Here is a 22,298-nt window from a genome sequence, read left to right on the forward strand (position 1 = left end):
GTCTACCAATCGGCGGGCGGGCTAGTTCCGTGGAGGCCTATGTTCCTCCGCGCCGGGCCCCTGTAGGGCTCCGCCATACTGCCTGGGGGCCGGCGCGGAGACGAGAACCCACACGCATACGCGAACTCGCGCCGGTCATGGCGCGCATGCGCGAACGTGCCAGCCTTGGCGCACCGGCTTTTGGCCGCCGGAGCTGCGGAAGCCACTTCGGCACTGTACTAGCCCCCGAGGAAGGGGTGGATACCTGCCACTTGCGGCCCATTGATGCCAGAGTGGCTCGCGCCGCTTTTCACGCCGGTGTCAGAACTTGACTGCAGGATTGGAGAATCTCGGCCCCTGTTTGACTAACTTATTGGAGTTCTTTGAGGAAGTAGCAGGCAACATGGACAAAGGGAACCAGTGGATGTGCTATACTTAGATTTCCAGAAGATTTTTGACAAGGTGGCACATCAAAGGTTATGATGCAAAGTAAACGTTCATGGTGTGGGGATAACATATTAACGTGGATAGAGGATTGGTTAGCTAACAGGAAACAAAGAATAGGCATAAATGGGTGATTTTCAGATTGGCAAGCTGTGATGAATGGTGTGCTGCAGAGAACAGTCCTGGGCCTCAACTACTTACAATTTATGTCAATGACCTGGTTGCTAAATGTGCTTATGACACAAAGATAGGTAGGAAAGTAAGTTATGAAGAGGACATGAATCTGCAGAGGGACATTGATAGGTTAAGTGACTGGACAAACATTTGTCAGATGGGAGTATAATGTGGTAAAATGTGAACTTGCTCACTTTGGCAGGAAGCATAGAAAAGCAACATATTATTTAAATAGAGAGAAACTACAGAACTCTAAGATACAAAGGGAATGGGTGTCCTTGTACATGAATCAGGAAAAGAACAAGTGATTAGGAAGGCAAATGGAATGTCGATTATTGCAAGGAGAACAGAATATAAAAGGAGGAATGTTTTGCTACAAGGCATCGGTGGGACCACATCTGGAGTACTGTGTACAAATTTGGTCTCCTTATTTAAGAAAAGGTATAAATACATTAAAGACAGTTCAAAGAAGGTTCACTCAACTGATATTTGGGATGCTGGGGGTGGGGTTATCTAATGAGGAAAGGTTGGACAGGTTGTGACTATATCCATTAGAGTTCAGAAGATTAAGTGGTGATGTTATTGAAACATGTCAGTTCCTGAGAGGACTTGACAAGGTGGATGCTGAAAGGATGTTTCCCCTTGTTGGAGAAAATGGAACTAAGAGGCACAGTTTAGAAATAAGGGGCGTCATTCTCCGACCCCCCGCCGGGTCGGAGAATGGCCGTTGGCCGCCGTGAATCCCGCCCCCGCCGAAGTCTCCGGTACCGGAGATTGGGCGGGGGCGGGAATCGGGCCACGCCGGTTGACGGGACCCCCCGCTGGATTCTCCGGCCCAGATGGGCCGAAGTCCCGCCCAGAAATTGCCTGTCCCGCCGACGTAAATTAAACCTGGTATTTACCGGCGGGACCAGGCGGCGTGGGCGGGCTCCGGGGTCCTGTGGGGGGGGGGCACGGGGCGATCTGTCCCCGGGGGGTGCCCCCACGGTGGCCTGGCCCGCGATCGGGGCCCACCGATCCACGGGCGGGCCTGTGCCGTGGGGGCACTCTTTCCCTTCCGCCTCCGCTACGGCCTCCACCATGGCGGAGGCGGAAGAGACTCTCCCCACTGCACATGCGCGGGAAACTGACAGCGGCCGCTGACGCTCCCGCGCATGCGCCGCATTTCCGCGCCAGCTGGCGGGGCAACAAACGCCATTTCCGCCAGCTGGCGGGGCGGAAATCCCTCCGGCGTTGGCCTAGCCCCTCAATGTTGGGGCTCGGCCCCCAAAGATGCGGAGCATTCCGCACCTTTGGGCCGGCGCGATGCCCGTCTGATTGGCGCCGTCTATGGCGCCAGTCGGCGGACATCCCGCCGTTGGGGGAGAATTTCACCCAAGTGGTCTCCGATTTCAGACAGAGACGAGAAGAAATTTTCTCTCAAGTGGTTAGAAACCTTGGAACACTCACAGAGCGACAGGGTCAATAAATATTTTTAAGGCAGAGGTAGATAGATTCTTGACTAACAAGGGAGTCAATGGTAATCAGCGGAATATGGCATTGAGGCCACAATCAGATCAGCCATAATATTATTGAATGGCGAAGCAGGCTCGAGGGGCCGAGTGGCCTATTCTTGCTGCTTCAAATTCATATGTTCACACAAACGGTGCTGCCACAGTTCCTTCTGTGATGTATTCACCCTATAGCAAACTCTGCAGTTATACATAAATGCATTTTTAATAAATACCAGATTTCAGGTTTTGCCTCAAGCGTAAAAATGTAACATGACTGAAATGTTACTATTATACTGTACCCTAATCCAACCCACCATACACATAAAGTTAACCAGTTATAAAAAGATTTGCATGCATTAAAAACAGGTTATAAGATATTTGTTGGAACAGTATAATCCCTTCAACAGTAGGAATGTACCAAAGAATTCCACTGCCGTTGCCTACAGTGCATTGCAAATACATTTGTGGTTCTCTGGTGCTTCTGGTAACAATTTTATACACATCCAGAAAGAACACGTTTACATTAGAAAAAACTCAATTGGATCTTCACATACACAATGGGCTGAAGGGCCTCCTTCTGTGCTGTAAAACTCTATGATTTTTGGGATATCCCTAAACAAGGTAGCCAGATTAACTTGTGTCCAAGCAATTTTCCGAACAAGCTGCAATGCCACCAGGAATGGTTCACATTGTTAAATCTGTAACAAACCTAATGTTCGCGTGGAGAAATACTGCAGCATTGTTTTTGGCATGTTTCCCCTCTCTTTCCCTTCATTATTTTGTCTAATGTCCAGCCATCTGTTTACTCTCGCCGCTGCAGCAACTGAGAACCAATAAAGCTCCTCATGGCCAATGGTGAACAGGTTGGAATGCTGACCTCGACCAGAGTTCAAATCTTTCCGACTGCAAGTAATCTAAAATTATAATGCTGGCATGCTCCAGGAAACCATAGCATTGGGCTTGCACTACAAATTAAATACCCAAAAGCACTGATTCATCGTGCATGCACTGAAGGCAATGTAAAGCTCCACATGATTTCATGAGTTTTCTCACTCATGCAAGTCTTTAGGAACAGAGGAATTAGGAGTAGAAGTAGGCAATTCAGCCCCTCGAGCATGCGCCACCATTCAACCAGATCATGGCTGATATCTTCCTGGTCTCAAATCCACCTCCCCACCTGCTCCCCATATCTCTTTCACCCATTTTCGTTCATAAATACATCCATCTGACAGACTCCACCGCACAATGGGGCAGGTTCGACAAATTCACCACCCTCTGCGAGAGGTAGTTTCTCCTCATCTCAGTTCCAAATCTACCACCTCTCAACCTGTATCTTGTGACCTCTCATTCTAGATGCCCCACAAGGGGGGAATATTTGGTCTACGTTTACTTTATCAATCTCATTTAGTATTTTATTATCTTGATCAGATCCCCTCTCAACCTTCTAAACTCCAGCCAGTATAAGCCCAAATTGTTAAATCTCTCCTCATACGTCAACCACTTCATCCCCGGAATCAAACTGGTGAGCCTCCTGCCTCCAATGCCACCAAATTGTTCCTCAATTAAGGAGACCAAAACTGGACACAATACTCCAGATGTGATCTCACCAACACCCTATACAATTGCAACAACACTTCTCTACTTTTAAACTCCAGTCCTTTTGCAATTAACGCTAACATTCCATTTGCCTTTTTAATTACATGCTGTATCTGCATGCAGACTTTCTGTGATTCATCAACAAAGACACCCCGATCCCTCTGCTCAGATGCATCTTGAATCTGTTTTCCATCTGGATAATAATTTGCGTTTCTATTTTTTCGGCCAAAATGGATAAGCTATCCGGACTTCCGGTGGCATGGGCGAGCAGGGCAGCCGCAATAACAAGATCTCCCGCCGGTGGCCGTGATTCGCGGCGATTTTGGGGAAATCCCCGAGTCCTCGCGCACTCCCCGACTATCGTCAACCTTTGGGGCCGCCACGAGCAGCCAGCGGGGCCGGTTTAAAAACCGGCGAAGAACCCCGCGCGGGTGTCGGGCGACGGGGGCTGAAGTGCTGGGCCCGGCGCGGCAGGTCAGAGCAGCGGGGGCGGAGCTAGTAGGAGGCCGAGGTGGCAGGCCTGAGGCCAAAGCACTATGTAGGGAGGGTGCTCCACGTCGGTTGGCTCCCACCTAGGAAGAAAGAAGGTCGAAGGAAGTTTGGTGAAAGATTTTTTTTCTCTCCCCCTTTTTTTTCAAAAAAAGAATGGCAGATTGATGAAGGACAGGAGGGTGAAGGGGGAGAGAGGAGAAAAGAAAGAAGATAAAAAACAATAAGCCGCTAAAGGATGCGAAGAGCAGCGTCGAAGAAAGGAGGAAACGCGAGTTCGCCGCCGAAGGAGAAGACGAGCAAAAGTGTTGACAGGATGGCGGAAGCCGAACTGCAAGGCGGGACCGCACTACTTACGGTGGAGAAGATGACCCAGGTGATGGCGGTGGAGTTGGTAAAACAGTTTGTGAGGCACATGGAGGCCTTGAGGAAAGAGACGGCGGTCGTGTTGAGGTCATTGTTGGAGGAGGCAATTGGCCCGATCAGGGTGGAGGTGGCAAAGGCATCGGCCGAGGTTAGAGAGCAGGGCGAGAAGATGAAGGAGGTGGAGGAGGCCGTGACACGACACAGCGACCAGGTCACCTCGATGGGGGACGAGCTGCGGAGGGTGGTGGAGGTTAACAGAGGACTCCGAGCAAAGCTGGAAGACTTGGAAAACCGCTCAAGGCGGCACAATTTGAGAATTGTGGGCTTGCCCGAAGGGACAGAGGGCCCAAGGCCAACGCAATATTTCGCTAAGAAGTTGGCGGAGCGGATGGGGGAGGGTGAGAGCCCACCCTGTACGAGCTAGACAGAGCTCATCGGTCATTAATGCCGAAGCCTAAAGTGAACGAGCCGCCAAGGGTAGTAATTATCTGCTTCCATAGGTTTTGCATGAAGGAGAAAGTATTAAGCTGGGCGAAGCAGGAGCGTGAGGTGATGTGGGATGGTACTGCGGTTCGGATCTACCAGGACTTGACGGTGGAGTTGGCAAAAAAACGAGGCGGCGTTTGGGCGAGTGATTTGTACAAGAAGGGGGTGCAAATTTGGTGTGGTGTACCCAGCGAAGTCGAGAGTAACATATAATGCCAAAGACTTTTATTTTGAGACAGCAGAGGCAGCTGAGGCGTTCGTGAGGGCAGAAGGCTTGGGACAGACGTGAAGAGCGGAACTGGAAGAGAGACTGTGGACTATGTTTGAGCGGCTAGAAAATGTACAAATGTTACAACTTTCTTTTTACTGATTTGTATTGAAATTTACTTCTCTTTGCATTGTTACAGAGTTCAAGTTAATGCCGTTCTGTGTTGCGACGGTTAAATGTTATATTAGTGAATTGTAGGGGTTGGATTGTTGGGCTTGTTTTGGTTTCTTTCTCTGGGACTGGGCGGAAGGGGGCGAGAGGTATTGGCGGGGGGGGAGCCACCCGCGCTAGCTAACTAGAGTCAGTTAGTGAACGGGGGTGAGGTGCGAGGAGGACTGCGGACGTTGGAGCCTGGATAGCAGGCGAGGCGAGCAAGAGGGGGTGGAGGGATGGATGTTGGGGGATGTTTATGTAGGGGGGTTCTTGGGAGGGGGGGGGGGAAGGGGTTCGATGTTAACAATGGACAGGGGCAGGTCAGGCTTATGGGGCAGGGCCTGGTGGTATGATGATGGCGAATAAGAAAGTTGGGGGGGGGGGGTGAGAGACCCCCAGTAAGAATAGTCACGTGGAACGTGAGAGGGCTAGGAGGTCCGGTCAAGAGGTCAAGGGTGCTTGCACATCTTAAAAGTTTGAAAGCCGATGTAGCAATGCTGCAGGAGACTCACTTGAGGTGAAGGACCAGGTGAGACTTAAAAAGGGCTGGGTTAGCCAAGTGTTTCACTCCGGATTTGATGGAAGGGCTCGAGGGGTAGCGGTGTTGGTCAGCAAAAGGGTGCGCTTCCAGATGGAGAAGGTGGTGGCAGATCAGGGGGGTAGATCTGTGATTGTGGCAGGGGCGCTGGAGGGGAGATTAGTGGCGCTGTAAAGTGTATACGGTCCCAATTGGGGCGATGTGGGATTCGCGAGGAAGGTGTTTGGGGCTATTCCCGACATGGACACGCATGAGCTGATGGTGGGGGGGGGACTGGATCTTGGTGCAGGAGCTAAGGTTGGACAGATCAAGGCCGCGCTCGCTGGTCCCATCAGGGTGGGCGAAGGCGCTGGCTTCTACTAATGGTGGAAATGGGAGGGGTGGACCCTTGGAGGTTCCTGCACCCAAGGGAACGGGAGCACTCATTTTTCTCAGCGGTCCATAAGGTATACTCAAAGAACAAACAAAGAACAAAGAAATGTACAGCACAGGAACAGGCCCTTCGGCCCTCCAAACCCGTGCCGACCATGCTGCCCGACTAAACTACAATCTTCTACACTTCCTGGGTCCGTATCCCTCTATTCCCATCCTATTCATGTATTTGTCAAGATGCCCCTTAAATGTCACTATCGTCCCTGCTTCCACCACCTCCTCCGGTAGCGAGTTCCAGGCACCCACTACCCTCTGCGTAAAAAACGTGCCTCGTACATGTACTCTAAACCTTGCCCCTCTCACCTTAAACCTATGCCCCCTAGTAATTGACCCCTCTACCCTGGGGAAAAGCCTCTGACTATCCACTCTGTCTATGCCCCTCATAATTTTGTATACCTCTATCAGGTCTCCCCTCAACCTCCTTCGTTCCAGTGAGAACAAACCGAGTTTATTCAACCGCTCCTCATAGCTAATGCCCTCCATACCAGGCAACATTCTGGTAAATCTCTTCTGCACCCTCTCTAAAGCCTCCACATCCTTCTGGTAGTGTGGCGACCAGAATTGAACACTATACTCCAAGTGTGGCCTAACTAAGATTCTATACAGCTGCAACATGACTTGCCAATTCTTATACTCAATGCCCCGGCCAATGAAGGCAAGCAAGCCGTATGCCTTCTTGACTACCTTCTCCACCTGTGTTGCCCCTTTCAATGACCTGTGGACCTGTACTCCTAGATCTCTTTGACTTTCAATACTCCTGAGGGTTCTACCATTCACTGTATATTCCCTACCTGCATTAGACCTTCCAAAATGCATTACCTCACATTTGTCCGGATTAAACTCCATCTGCCATCTCTCCGCCCAAGTCTCCAAACAATCTAAATCCTGCTGTATCCTCTGACAGTCCTCATCGCTATCCGCAATTCCACCAACCTATGTGTCGTCTGCAAACTTACTAATCAGACCAGTTACATTTTCCTCCAAATCATTTATATATACTACAAAGAGCAAAGGGCCCAGCACTGATCCCTGTGGAACACCACTGGTCACAGCCCTCCAATTAGAAAAGCATCCTTCCATTGCTACTCTCTGCCTTCTATGACCTAGCCAGTTCTGTATCCACCTTGCCAGCTCACCCCTGATCCCGTGTGACTTCACCTTTTGTACTAGTCTACCATGAGGGACCTTGTCAAAGGCCTTACTGAAGTCCTTACTGAAGGCCTTACTCGCAGATCGACTTTTCTGTGGTGGGGAAGGCTTTGCTGGCTGGGGTCAAGGGATCGGAATACTCTGCAATTGCAGTGTCAGATCACGCTCCACATTGAGTGGATATGGTGCTGGAGAAGGGGGTAGCGCAGAGACCGGGATGGAAACTGGATGTGGGGCTTTTGGGGAACCAAGTGTTCTGTGAGAAAATTGAAAAGGTAATTAAGGAATATGTAGGTTTCAATTGTACGGGTGAGGTGTCAAAGGCAGTCGTCTGGGAGGCTCTAAAGGCGGTGGTGAGGGGTGAGGTAATTTTGTTTAAGGCCAGGGTGGATAAGGATGTTGGAGGTATATAGGAGGCATGCAGAGGATGGGGACCCGGCGAAGCTGGAAAAGAGGATGGAACTACAGGCGAGCTTCGACCGACTGTCCACCAGGAAGGCGGTGCGCCAACTGAGACGAGCAAGGGGTGCAGTTTATGAACATGGAGCTCCGGAGGGAGGCAGCGGCAAGGGAAATTCTTCAGGTGAAGGATAGGGCAGGGAAGTTGGTGGTGGCTCCAGTGCTGATTAACAAGGTTTTTGAGGAGTTTTATGAGAGGTTGTACAAGTCAGAGCCACTCGGGGGAGACCGTGAGATGCAGGAATTTCTAGATGGGTTGGAGTACCCGAGGCTAGGGGAGGGGAACAGGGCTACATTAGGAGCAATAGTGGAGCAGGAGATAAAGGATGCGATTGGGAGGATGCAGTTGGGGAAGGTGGCAGGGCCGGATGGGTTTCCGGTGGAATATTATAAAAAATTTAAGGATAGGTTGGCACCCCTGATGGTGGGGATGTTTGAGGAGGCGATAGGGAAGGGGCAAACCTTGGGGCAGGCATCAATTTCCCTGTTGCTAAAAAAAGATAAGGATCCGACGGAGTGTGGGTCGTATCGGCCCATATCACTTCTGAATGTGGACACAAAAGTGTTGGCGAAGGTACTGGCGGGTAGGCTGGAGGAGTGCCTCCCGAAGGTAATAGGGGAGGATCAGACGAGGTTCGTGAAAGGGAGGCAGCTGTTTTCGAACATTAGGAGGGTTTTGAACGTTGTTATGGCACCGGCGGAAGGGAAGGAAACAGAGGTAGTTGTGGCATTGGACGCCGAGAAGGCGTTTGATCGGGTAGAATGGGGGTACCTGATGGCAGTGCTGGAGCGGTTTGGGATTGGACCAAGGTTTGTGAACTGGGTAAAGCTATTATATAAGGAGCCGAAGGCGAGTGTCCGCACAAATAATATCAGTTCGAGATACTTTTCTCTCCACCGTGGGGCGAGACAGGGATGTTCTATGTCCCCCCTGCTGTTTGAACTTGCGATTGAGCTGTTGGCCATCGCATTGAGAAGTTCGGGAGCATGGAAAGGAATAGTGCGGGGGGGGGGGATAGAGCATAGGGTGCCCTTATATGCCGACGACTTGCTGCTGTATGTGTTGGAACCGAGTGCGTCGATAGGAGGAATATTGGAGCTACTGCAGGTATTTGGGTCTTTCTCGGGGTACAAGTTGAACCTGGACAAGAGTGAGTACTTTGTGGTGTCTCGGCCGGGGGTGGGGGGGCTGCCATTCCGTAGGGCAGGAACTCATTTTAGGTATCTGGGGGTGCAGGTTGCTCGGGAGTGGGGGAGGCTTCGCAGGTACAACATCACTAGTTTGGTGGGGAGAGTGAAAGCCGATCTGGCAAGGTGAGACGGCCTTCCTCTGTCACTGGCATGTCGGGTACAGGCGGTTAAAATGAATGTGTTGCCGCGATTCCTGTTTATTTTTCAATGCCTACCGATTTTCCTGCCAAAGTCTTTTTTCAGAGAGATTGAGGGAAGGATTACCTCATTCATATGGGGAGGGAAGGTGGCCAGAGTGAGAAAGGTGCTGCTACAGAGGGGAAGGCAGGCAGGGGGTTTGAGTCTCCCGAACCTGTTATACTACTACTAGGAGGCGAATGTGGAGAAAGTGCGGAGCTGGGTCAGAGGGGTTGATTCTCAGTGGGTCAGAATAGAGGAGTGTTTGTGCAGGGGGTCGGGGCTGAAGGCACTAGCAACAGCGCCGCTCCCGATAGCTCCGGGGAAATATTCAGGGAGTCCGGTAATAATAGCTTCATTGAAAATCTGGAGGCAGTTTCGGCAACACTTCGGGTTTGGTTTAGGGTCAAGGGAAATGCCGATTTGGGGGAACCACAGATTTGAGCCAGGGAGGTGGGATGGAAGTTTTCGGAAATGGGAAGAGAAGGGGATTAAGACGCTAAAAGATTTGTTTCTTCGGGGTCGGTTTGCAGGATTGAGGGAGCTAGAAGCGAAGTATGGGCTAGAGCAGGGAGAAGTGTTTAGGTACATGCAGGTTCGGGATTTTGCCAGGAAGGAGATACAGAGCTTCCCAGAGGAACCGGCCTCCACATTGCTGGAGGAGGTGTTGACGACAAGGGGACTGGAGAAGGGGGCAGTGTCAGCTGTGTACGGAGCTATTTTGGAAGAGGATAAGGCACCACTGGAAGGGATCAAAGCAAAGTGGGAGGAAGAGCTGGGAGCGATTATCGGGGAGGGGGTCTGGTGTGAGGTGCTCCGGAGAGTGAATGCCTCCACCTCATGTGCGAGGTTGGGGCTGGTACAGCTGAAGGTGGTATATAGAGCGCACCTCACGAGGGCGAGGATGAGCCGATTTTTTGAAGGAGTAGAGGAAGTGTGTGAGCGTTGCGGGGGGGCGGGGTGGGGGTGGGGGGGTGGGGGGGGAATCACGTTCATATGTTTTGGTCCTGTTCAAAGCTAGGGGAGTACTGGAAGAAGGTGTTTAGGGTAATTTCCAAGGTGGTGCGTGTGAAACTGGACCCGGGTCCCCAGGAGGCCATATTCGGGGTGTCGGACCAGCCAGGGTTGGAAACGGGAGCGGAGGCAGATATCATAGCCTTCGCCTCGTTGATCGCCCGAAGGCGGATCCTGCTGGAATGGAGAGAAGCCTCTCCACCCAGTGCCCTGGCGTGGGGGGGGAGGGGGACCTGTTGGAATACTTGACCCGTGAGAAGGTTAAGTTCGAACTGAGGGGAAGCTCGGAGGGGTTCTACAAGTCATGGGCACTATTTATAATGCACTTTCAAGAACTGGATAACATCGAACATTAGTTGGGGGGGGTAGGGGGCTGTGTAGATTAAGGGTGACTATGGGTAATCCCTGATTCCTTTTTGTCATTTGTTTATGTAAACATGCGGGCTGATGTTTGGGGGTTGGTGGGCGAATGGGATCGTTGTTATTATGGGGATTGACATATCTTGCTGATTATTGTTTATTGTGTACGGAGCTATTTTGGAAGAGGATAAGGCACCACTGGAAGGGATCAAAGCAAAGTGGGAGGAAGAGCTGGGAGAGGTTGTAGGGGAGCGGGTCTGGTGTGAGGTGCTCTGGAGAGTGAATACCTCCACCTCATGTGCGAGGTTGGGGCTGATACAGCTGAAGGTGGTATATAGAGCGCACCTCACGAGGGCGAGGATGAGCCGATTTTTTGAAGGAGTAGAGGATGTGTGTGAGCGTTGCGGGGGGGAGGGGGGGGGGTGCCGAAACACATTCATATGTAAATGCGGGAGAAAATGTGAAAAAGGAGAATAAAAATATATTTTTTTGAATGGATAAGCTATTCAAAGTCTTGAAGTGGATACGTGCAGGCAATGCAGCAGCAGCCAGTACAAACCGGCCTTAAATAATCCACACACCATCTTACTTTTGCCTGGAGGCAAGCATAAACTTTAAATGTGTTGCTTTCATAATGGCAGTGGAATAAAATAACAGGACTGTAAACAACTGGGAAGAAATACCAACTGGCACAGACAGATGTTTGCTTCTATTTCTGTTTTCTCTCCCCCATCATTACCATTTACAGTTGAAAAGAGGCCAATTTAGTTCATCCTATTTTTGCAAAATGTAGTGAGATACTCTCTGGGAAACAAGGGCCATTGCTCTTGTCTGCAGGTGCACATCAGACAGCTGATTAAGAACTGTTTTTGTTGACAATGAAGTGCAAAGATCAGGATGCAGCCAGTCAGTCACCGTGCAGCAACACACTTTGCCGTTTGAAAGAAAATATTTGGAGGAGTGTAATTTGGTTAACCACAAGGTAGCAACCAAAACTGATTTAAACTTGAGAAAAACTGGTAAGATTAAGCACAGTATTTAATGGGGGCCACGGGGACTCGCCTGATGGCTGGCGAGAGACCGGTGTGACTTCTTTTCGGGAAGGCCCAACTCAAGCACCTAAATTAGACAGCAACAGGTCTTCCACAGCATCAAGGAAATCAGAGTTTGGGAGCTCTCTGCACAGCAGTGTCACCAAGGAAGTGATGTCTGGCGTTGGTACAACAGCCACCTGAGGCTCTTGATGATCATTGGATGGTGGGAAGGGGGTTCACGGGGTAGGAGTCGCAGGGGATGGGGGTGGCCCACAGCAAGGATAGGTAGTAGTTCTCAGAGAGCCACCCTGCCCCCTTCACGATGCTGGGTCCCTCGATCAGGTACTGTGCCTTTGAACAAGGGATTCCTGGGAGCAAAGCTCGTGTTTGCTTGTCTTGCTCCCCGCATGTCGAGTCCCTTGCCCGCCTCTGCGTTAATACATGCAGCAGCCAGATGAGACCGTGAACTGGGCATTAATTGCCTACTTAATTCTTAGTGGGGCAGGAAGGCCATCCACAGGCCTTCTAGCAACAGGGTGGGGATCAGCTAGCCAGGTCCCCACTCATCCACCCTCCCATGTGAATCCCCCGCTACCAAACTCACAATGGGGGAGGACATTAAACATTAACAGCGGGATTCAGCTGAAGCTTGCCAGCAGGAAAGGCTGCTCACAGATCGTGGTGTCATTTTGTCCAGCAGTCTCTCAATGCTGGTGCAAAACACGCCCCCCTCCCCCCCCCCCCCCCAAACAAAATGACTAAGTGGGGTGGGTTGCAATGGGATCGTGTTGACTCACGCAGCAGGAATCACACCGTGTTTCCCACCGGAGATGACACTTTGTCCTTCTTTGTGAGAATGGCACCCTTTATGTGTATCTAACCTATCAAATCCTTTATGACTTTAAACACCCACCTGTCAACCTTCTGAACTGAAATGAATAAATGTTTATACACGCTGTCCTCATGATTTAACCCGTTATCATTCTGCACTGCACAGCATCCCTATTTAAATAATAGAATCACATGTGCAATTTTCCAATTCAAAGGAATAATTCCAGAAGTAGAGAGCTTTGTAAAATTATGAATAATACATTTGCAACCTCCTCAACTATTTTCTTTCATACCCTGGGGGGGAATCCATTAGTTAATGGAGATTGTCTATCATACTTATATCCAGATAATTGCTCCACTGAACTCATTTTTGTAGATTCCCTTCTCCCAAAGATATTCCATCCTCTTCCTCCACTGAAAACAGATTTAAAAAGTGTTTATTTGGCAAGTCTTATCATGTGCTTACTATCCATTATAATCTCGAGTCTATCTGTAATGTTCTTTACCACTCCCCAGGGGCTAGATTGGAAAGCTATCGAAGACAGGTGCAGGGTTTGTGATGTGTGGTTAATCTGTGCCTGTTGAAGTAATACAGGATGCCGGTCATAAAACAGAGGCCCCACTAACTGCACTCCCATGGAGGCCGAGAGGAAATTTAGCCCCTTGGCGAGAACCTTAATTTACCATTTCTATCCTTTTATATGCCTTGATGATTTATTTGTAGAACTTTATGGCAGATTTCTATGGATGACATCTTTCACAGATGAGCTTCAAATTACTTTAAATCTGAATTTCTCCACAAGTGCCCTGTTGCAATCTATTTGGATTTTGGAATTAATCTGGATGAGTAATTTAGAAACGTGAATATAAATCCCACCATGGCATTTAGGGAAATGAAATTCAATTAATTAAATAAATCTGGAATAAAGAGCTACTCTCAGCAATGGTGGTCATGAAATGGATTGTCATAAAATCCAACTGGTTCACTAATTTCCTCAGAGAAGGAAATATACAATTTTTAACTGGGCTGCCCTATATGTGACTTTGGACTCTCAATAATGCAGCTGACTTCCCTTTGAAATGGAGTTGTATTTTACAGTGGGGGGGGGGGGGGCTGGTGGTTAACCCTTCTAACGTTGCATCTTACAGGGGAGGCCCAACTCCAACCTGTCACCTCACACCCAGGATAGGTAATCCCATTGCCTTTGGACAGGGAGGAATCCTAGAACTTGGCAGTGGTGTTGGTGTGGTATGGGGGTGTTGTTTGTAGAGCAGACAGCATAGAAGTAAGAGGGCGTCACATCTTGGGGTGGGAGGGGGTAGGTGGTAGGTTCCCTAATGTGGGCAGGAAACCCTCTGAATGAGGTACCTTCCTTCCTTCCCACCTTTTCCCTGGCAGACCTCAATAAACAGCCTTCACTCTCCGGGCCCAACTGCCCATGTCTATCCTTATGTGGCTTAGGCAGCCTATTATACAAGTCTATCGGCTTGTTTACAAGCCTAATTGACCATTCATTATTCCTTTAAAATACGCAGGCAGGCTGCCAATTGTGGCACCCTCCTACCTAGCATCTTATAGTGACCAGGTTGAGGGTGGGTGGGAATGTGGTGGGCAACATCCCACCCCACTGAAAACATGGCTGACTGGGACACGTAAAATCCAGCTCATGGATGAGAAAGCCTCTCAGTTTTATCAAAATACTGCTCTAATCCAAATGGACTGCGGTGGTACAAGAAGGCGGCCAATGGCTTTCTCAAGGGTAGGTAAGGATGGTGAATAAATGCTGTCCTTGCCAGCAGCATCCAACAACAATAACCTTATATCGCATCTTTGCCACACTTAAAGCATCTCAAAGTGCTTCACAGGAGCGTTGTAAAACAAAATATGACGCCAGGCCACTTAAGGAAATAGAATAGGTGACCAAAAGTTTGGTTCAAGGGGTAGGTTTTAAGGTGTGCCTTCAGGGAGAAAAGTAAGTAGATAAGTGGAGAAGTTTAAAGAGGGAATTCCAGTGCTTAAGGCCTATCAGTTGAAGGCACATCCATCAAAGGTGAATCATTTAAATCAGGGGTGCTCAAGAGGCCAGAATTAGAAGAGTGCAGGTAGCTCAAAGGATTGTGCAGACAGAGGGTATTACAGAGGTGTGAATTTTAAAATAAAGGCATTTTTTAAGTGAGACACAAGCAAGCAGGAAGTCATGAATGAACGGCATTTGGTGTAAGGATGAGTTATCGATGATCTCAAGTTTATGCAGGGTAGAATGTGGAAGGTCAGGCAGGAGTGTGTTAGGACAATTAAGTCTGGAGCTGACAAAGGCATGAATGAGGGATTCAGCAGCAGAAAGCTAAGGCAAGGGTGGAGGTGAGGAATGTAACAGAGGTAAAAATAGGTGGTCATAGTGATAGTCCAGATAGGTGGTTGAAAGTTCATCTTGGGATCAAATATGCCAACAGGCTGCGAATTTGGGAGACCCATGCCCCTGTGGATAAATTTAAAAAGGTAAGCTAGTGCAGCTCAACATTCTGAACACAGGCAATGTGGCATATTAATGTTGTGATATAGTTACGGTAAATATGGTTCCAAACCCAGGATTGCACTTCAGCCAATGGTCACCACCTCTGGTATAAATCATCACCAATCCATAAGCATCAACTTTTATTACTAATCTCCCACTGCAAAGTGTGTGACGTTTCATGCTTCTCAAATGCATTCCTCGGTTAATTCAGACCATTCCATTTCTGAGAGATAATGGCTGGAATTCTCTGGCTGTTCGCTGGCAGAGGGATTCTCTGTTCCCACCAGCAGTGCACCCCTGCTTGTGGGTTTCCCCGACAACGTGGGGTGTCCTCAATGGGAAATTCAATTGACAGCGACGGCACTTGGACGGTGATTCCCGGTGTGGGAAAGCAGCAGTAAGGTTCCCCCAGCATTGTATGGAGTGGACCACGAGAAGAGAGGAGAGCGGGTGCGGAAAAGTAAGATGGCGGCGGGTGGAGACCAGGCAGCGTGGGCGCAATGGTTGCGGGAGCAGCAGGAATTCCTTAAAAGCTGCTTTGCCGAGCTGAAAGCAGAAATGCTGGCCCCAATGAAGGCTTTGATAGAAAAGCTGGTGGAGACCCAGAAGGCCCAAGGGGCGGCGATCCGAGAGGTGCAGCAGAAAGCCTCGGAAAATGAGGATGAGTTTCTGGGCCTGGCGGTGAAAGTGGAGGCGCAGGAGGCGCTGCACAAGAAGTGGCAGGAAAAGTTTGAGGACCTGGAGAATAGGTCGAGGAGGAAGAATCTCCGGACTCTGGGTCTCCCTGAAGGGGTGGAGGGGTCCAATGCTGGGGCATATGTAGCCACAATGCTGAACACGTCAATGGGCGCGGGGGCTTTCCCGCGGCCCTTGGAGCTGGATGGGGCTCACAGAGTCCTGGCAAGGAGGCCTAAAGCCAATGAGCCGCCAAGGGCTGTAGTGGTGAGGTTTCACCGCTTCATGGACAGGGAGTGCATCCTGAGATGGGGGAAGAAGATTCGGAGCAGCAGGTGGGAGAATACGGAGATCCGTATTTATCAAGACTGGAGTGCAGAGCTGGCTAAGAAGAGGGCTGGATTCAACCGGACCAAGGCGGTGCTCCACCGAAAGGGGATGAAGTTCGGGCTGTTGCAGCCAGTGCGATTGTGGGTCACGTTTCAAGACCGCCATCACTATTTTGATACGCCGGATGAGGCGTGGACCTTTATACAAAATGAGAAGTTGGACTCGAACTAAGGGTTTGATGTGGGGTTGGTTTTTTTTTTCGTTTTTGTGTGGGAAAGCTGGGGAGTGGGAAGGGGTGAGTGGATGTGATATGTGGGTTTTGTGGGTTTGTGGGCATCGGTACTGTTTTGCAGGGGCCGGTCCCCGTGAGCGAAGGGGGGAGGGGGGGCAGGAGGCCCTCGGGAACTGGGGTGAGGTTGTAGGGGAAAGGAGCTGCGCCACAGGGGGCGGGGCCGGCCCAGGTGGGAAACGTGGGCTTTTTCCCGCGCTGAGGAAGGGGGGGGGGGGAGGGGCCTGAGGGGAGGGCCGGTGCTGGAGAGGTGCTCACATTGGCGTGAAGGGGGGATGGGATGGGGATTCCACACGGGGGGTCGTGGGCAAAGGCGGGAGCGCCCGGGGTCAGCAGGGGTCAGCTGACTTACGGGAGTGCAATGGGGGGAGCAAGAGGGCAAAACGGTGGTCTAGCTGGGGGGGGGGGGGGGGGGGTGTTGCTGCTCTGTTGACCGAACGGTAGCTGGAGTTAAAAGGGAGAGTCGGGGCGGGGTTCGCCGCCTGGGGGACCGGAGTGTGCAGGAGGCGCGGGCACGCGGCTGGCCTAAGAAAGGGGATGGCTAGTCGGCAGGGGGGGGGGACGAGTAGCCCCCTGATCTGGCTGATAATATGGAATGAGAGCGGCCTGAATGGGCCGGTCAAGAGGGCCCGGGTGTTCACGCATTTAAAGGGACTGAAGGCAGACTTGTTATGCTTCAGGAGACGCACTTGAAGGTGGCAGATTAGATCAGGCTGAGAAAGGGATGGGTGGGGCAGGTCTTTCACTCGGGGCTGGATGTGAAGAACAGAGGGGTTGTAATACTGGTGGGGAAGCGGGTGTCGTTCGAGGCGCTGAGTATTGTTTGCGGATAATGGGGGTCGATATGTGATGGTGAGCGGTAGGTTGCAGGGGACCCGGGTGGTACTGGTGAATGTGTATGCCCCGAATTGGGACGATGCAGGGTTCATGAAGCGCATTTGAGTCGGATCCCGGATCTGGAAGCGGGGAGCTTGATAATGGGGGGTACTTTAATACGGCACTGGACCCAGCATTGGACCGATCCAGGTCAAGGACAGGTAAGAGGCCAGCTGCGGCCAAGGTGCTAAGGGGGTTTATGGACCAGATGGGGGGAGTGGATCCGTGGAGGTTTGCCAGGCCGGTGGCCAGAGAGATCTCTTTTTTCTCCCATGTACATAAGGCCTATTCACGGATAGACTTCTTTGTGATGAGTAGGGCACTGATCCAAAGAGTAGAGGGAACGGAATATTCGGCTATAGCGATTTCGGACCACGCCCCGCACTGGGTGGAGTTGGAGTTGGGGGAGGAGAGGGACCAGCGCCCGCTGTGGCGCCTGGATGTGGGACTGTTGGCGGATGAGGAGGTTTGTGGGTGGGTCCGGGGGTGCATTCAGAGATACATAGAGGCCAATGATAATGGGGAGGTGCAGGTGGGTATGGTTTGGGAGGCTCCGAAGGCAGTGGTTAGGGGAGATAGTAAGGGTGGACAGGAGCTATGCAGAGGCCCCCGAAGAGGGGCTGCTGAGGGAGCGACGGAACCTCCAAATGGAATTTGATTTATTGACCACGGGGAAGGCAGAGGCTCAGTGGAGGAAAATGCAGGGGGTAGTATATGAGTATGGGGAGAAGATGAGTCGGATGCTGGTGCATCAACTACGTAAGAGGGAGGCGGCGAGGGAGATTGGATGAATCAGGGATATGGGTTGGGAATACGGTGCGAAGTGCGGTTAAAATAAATGAGGTATTTAGGGATTTCTATGGGGACCTGTACAAGTCAGAGTCCCTGGAGGGGGGTGAGGGGATGCGGCGGTTCTTAGATCAACTGAGGTTCCCGAGGGTGGAGGAAGAGCAGGTGGCTGGCCTGGGGGCCCCGATGGGGCTGGAGGAGCTGGTTAACGGATTGGGGAGCATGCAGGCGGGCAAGGCCCCGGGACCGGATGGGTTCCCGGTTGAATTTTACAGGAAGTATGGGAAGTGCTTAGCAGGTTTGGGTTCGGGAAAGGGTTCAAAGGTTGTTATATAGGGCTAAGGTGGCGAGCGTGTCTACGAACCGGCGGAGATCGGAATATTTCAGATTGTACCGGGGGACGAGACAGGGGTGTCCCCTGTCCCCTTTGCTGTTCGCGCTGGCAATTGAGCCGCTGGCCATGGCATTAAGGGAGTCTAGGAGGTGGTTGGTCAGTGGAGGGGAGGAACACCGGGTGTTGCTGTACGCTGATGACCTGTTATATATTGCAGATCCAGTGGAGGGGATGGTGGAGGTTATGCGGATCCTTAGGGAGTTTGGGGACTTCGTGGGCTACAAGCTCAACGTGGGGAAGAGTGAGCTCTTTGTAGTGCATGCGGGGGGCCAGGAAAGGGGGCTAGAGGAGCTGCCGTTGAAGAGGGCGGAGAGGAGCTTTCGATACCTGGGTATCCAGTTAGCTAGGAGCTGGGGGGCCCTGCATAAGCTAAATTTGGCACGGTTGGTGGACCAGATGGAGGAAGACTTTAGGAGATGGGATATATTGCCACTTTTCCTGATGGGTAGGGTGCAGTCGGTTAAGATGACGGTCCTCCCGAGGTTCTTGTTCGTGTTCCAGTGCCTGCTCATCCTAATCCCCAAGGCTTTTTTCAAGCAGGTAAGCAGGAGTATTATGGGGTTTGTATGGGCGGGCAAGACCCCGAGGGTGAAGAGGGTGTTACTGGAGCGCAGTCGGGACAGGGGAGGGCTGGTGCTGATGAATCTGTGTGGTTATTATTGGGCAGCGAATGTGGTGATGTTCCGCAAATGGGTAATGGAGGGAGAGGGGGCGGCGTGGAAGAGGCGGCATCTTGTGTGGGTACTAGCTTGGGTGCGCTGGTGACAGCACCGCTGCCGCTACCGCCGGCGCGGTACACCACAAGCCCGGTGGTGGCGGCAACAGTGAAGATCTGGGGGCAGTGGAGGCGACATAGAGGTGAGGTGGGGGCCTCAGTTTGGTCCCCGATACGGGATAATCATCGGTTTGTGCCGGACAGGATGGATGGGGGGGGGTTCCTAAGTTGGCAGCGGGCAGGAATTAAAAGGATGGGGGACCTGTTTATAGATGGGACTCTTGCTAGCCTGGGGCCGCTGGAGGAGAAATTTGGGTTGCCTCCCGGAAACGCTTTTACATATATGCAAGTGAGGGCGTTTGTGAGGCGGCAGGTGAGGGAATTTCCGCAACTTCCAGCACGAAGGATTCAGGACAGGGTAATTTCGGGTGTATGGGTTGGAGAAGGCAAGGTCTCGGAGATTTATCAGGAGCTGCAGGAAGCGGAGGACGCCTCGGTGAGGAGTTGAAGGGCAAGTGGGAAGAGGAGCTTGGGGAGGAGCTGGATGAGGGTCTGTGGGCTGATACCCTGGGCACGGTCAATTCCTCCTCCTCTTGCGCCAGGCTCAGTCTAATACAGTTCAAAGTAGTACATAGGGCGCATATGACAGGGGCGAGGATGAGTAGGTTTTTTGGGGTGGAGGACAGATGTTTGAGATGTTCGGGGAGCCCAGCAAATCACGCCCATATGTTCTGGTCGTGCCCGGCACTGGATGGGTTTTGGAGGGGTTTTGCGAGGACTATGCCCAAGGTGGGGAACGCCTGGGTCAAGCTGAGCTGGGGGATAGCACTCTTTGGGGTATTGGACGAGCCGGGAGTGCAGGAGGCGAAAGAGGCCGGAATGCTGGCCTTTGCGTACCTGGTAGCCCGGCGGAGGATTTTGATATTATGGAAAGATGCAAAGCCCCCGAGTGTGGAAGCCTGGATCAATGACATGGCAGGGTTCATTAAGTTGGAGAGGATAAAGTTTGCCTTGCGAGGGTCTGTGCAGGGGTTCTCCAGGCAGTGGCAACCGTTCCTAGACTTTCTCGCGGAATGCTAGGTGGAGGTCAAGAGCAGCAGCAGCCAGGGGCGGGGGTGGGGGGGGGGGGTTTGGTTTATGTTCTTGTTAAAAGGGGGGCATTTCCCCCACTTTTGTATTTATTTGTTAAATGGGGTTAATGTATCTCTGTTTGATTTCCTATGTACAATTTTGTTTTGCTTTTTCCTTTCTGGAGTGTTTGGTTGAAAATTGTTGAAAATTTTGAATAAACATATATATATTTTTTAAAACTATTTCCTGGAGGCAGGATGACAAGCTGAAATATTTTAAATAAGCTGCCATCTGATTTAACAGTGACCAGGTTTCTCAGGCCTCAGGAAACCCTAGAACTGAAGGGAGGAAAGGACAGATTTAGGGAGATGGTAAGTATCTTTACAGCAGTGCTTATAGATCATAACATTTACAGTGCAGAAGGAGGCCATTTGGCCCATCAAATCTGCACCAGCCCTTGGAAAGAGCACCCTACCCAAATCCACAACCCTACCCTATCCCCGTAACCCAGTAACCCCACCCAACCCAATCTTTTTGGATACTAGGGGCCATTTAGCATGGCCAATCCACCTAACCTGCATATTTTTGGACTGTGGGAGGAAACCGGAGCACCCAGAGGAAACCCACGCAGACACGGGGAGAACGTGCAGACTCCGCACAGACAGTGACCCAGTGGGGAATCGAACCTGGGACCCTGGAGCTGTGAAGCAATTGTGCTAACCACTGTGCTACCGTGCCCCCTTGCTTGTGGGCCAGCAGGACGGGCAGCATGGTAGCACAGTGGTTAGCACTGTTGCTTCACAGCTCCAGGGTCCCAGGTTCGATTCCCGGCTTGGGTCACTGTCTGTGTGGAGTCTGCACGTTCTCCCGTGCCTGCGTGGGTTTCCTCCGGGTGCTCTGGTTTCCTCCCACAGTCCAAAGATGTACAGGTTAGGTGGATTGGCCATGCTAAATTGCCCTCAGTGACCAAAAGGGTTAGGTGGGCTTACGGGGATAGGGTGGAGGTGTGGACTTTAGTAGGGTGCTCTTTCCAAGCGCCGGTGCAGCCTCGATGGGCCGAATGGCATCCTTCTGCACTGTAAATTCAATCACTTCTGCCTGATTCTCAACCCATGCGAAAATCCCCTGGGTCAGGGAACGGCCACTCATACCACCCCCGAGGGTTGGCGATCAGACCCCCGGACACTACCCCTGGATCCCAGCAACAGCTGGAAGCTCCAAACCCTCTGCGCTTGAGATCTCTCCTTAGTGAAACAGGAAACCTCGAGGAGAAAAGTCGCGTGCTGGGGAGTTAAAACGCCAAAGCATGCAAGGTTCTCATCTAAAACTCCACTCCTCCCTCCAACTTTGTAATCTACAGCTGTAAACATCAAGGCCGATATCTCCATGCACACACCAAACTGATCAGCACGTGTTTAAATACTTAATTACTAAAGTTATGCTTCAAAACAAGATTATGTAAAGCAGAGTCTAGACTTTCTTCAGAAGAAGTAGCTAAATTAGTTTAGCTGGGTTTAATCATAAGGTGCCTAATGTTCTCGCACAAATATGGTAATAATGGTTCTGGATAAACAGGCATAATTAGCAATAAACCACGTGGATGTCAGCTATAAATCTGTCACCTGTTTGGATTCAATTCCCATTTCTTTAAGCTATTTGTTTTATTTGCTTTGGGGTGCTTCCTTTTATTCCTGCCTGGAAACATGATGCATTGACCATTTGCATTCACCATTAACTATTCTGAATAATTCCAACATAGACGAGTTGCTGTTTTCAGATAACTAACCTCATCCAAAATGGTTATCTTGTACGTCATGTCCTTTAGGTTTCTCATCATCCTCTCATCTCGAAAATCATAGGGAAATGTCTCCGTCCATTCAGCCAATAACTGCACTATTTTTGGTGCAAATTTTCTTATCTTGGCCTAGAATCAGTCATAAAATAGTATTTAATTACGATAGATTTAAATGCAAGTTGTGTCATAACATTTCATCTATAGAAAGGGCGGTA

At 50.8% G+C, this 22,298-nt stretch overlaps 1 protein-coding gene across 4 annotated transcripts in view; it reads right to left on the bottom strand.

Annotated features, from left to right (window-relative positions):
* Positions 1–22,298, bottom strand: part of rasgef1ba (RasGEF domain family, member 1Ba) — an 87,876-nt gene that overhangs the window by 35,251 nt on the left and 30,327 nt on the right. For all 4 annotated transcript variants that reach the window (XM_072496245.1, XM_072496243.1, XM_072496246.1 and 1 more), the window contains one exon: positions 22,075–22,212. In XM_072496245.1, coding sequence (XP_072352346.1) covers positions 22,075–22,212 — 138 coding nt within the window. The remainder of the gene's footprint in view (positions 1–22,074; positions 22,213–22,298) is intronic.

The sequence above is a fragment of the Scyliorhinus torazame genome, chromosome 3 (assembly GCF_047496885.1).
Source record: "Scyliorhinus torazame isolate Kashiwa2021f chromosome 3, sScyTor2.1, whole genome shotgun sequence".
Lineage (NCBI taxonomy): Eukaryota > Metazoa > Chordata > Chondrichthyes > Carcharhiniformes > Scyliorhinidae > Scyliorhinus > Scyliorhinus torazame.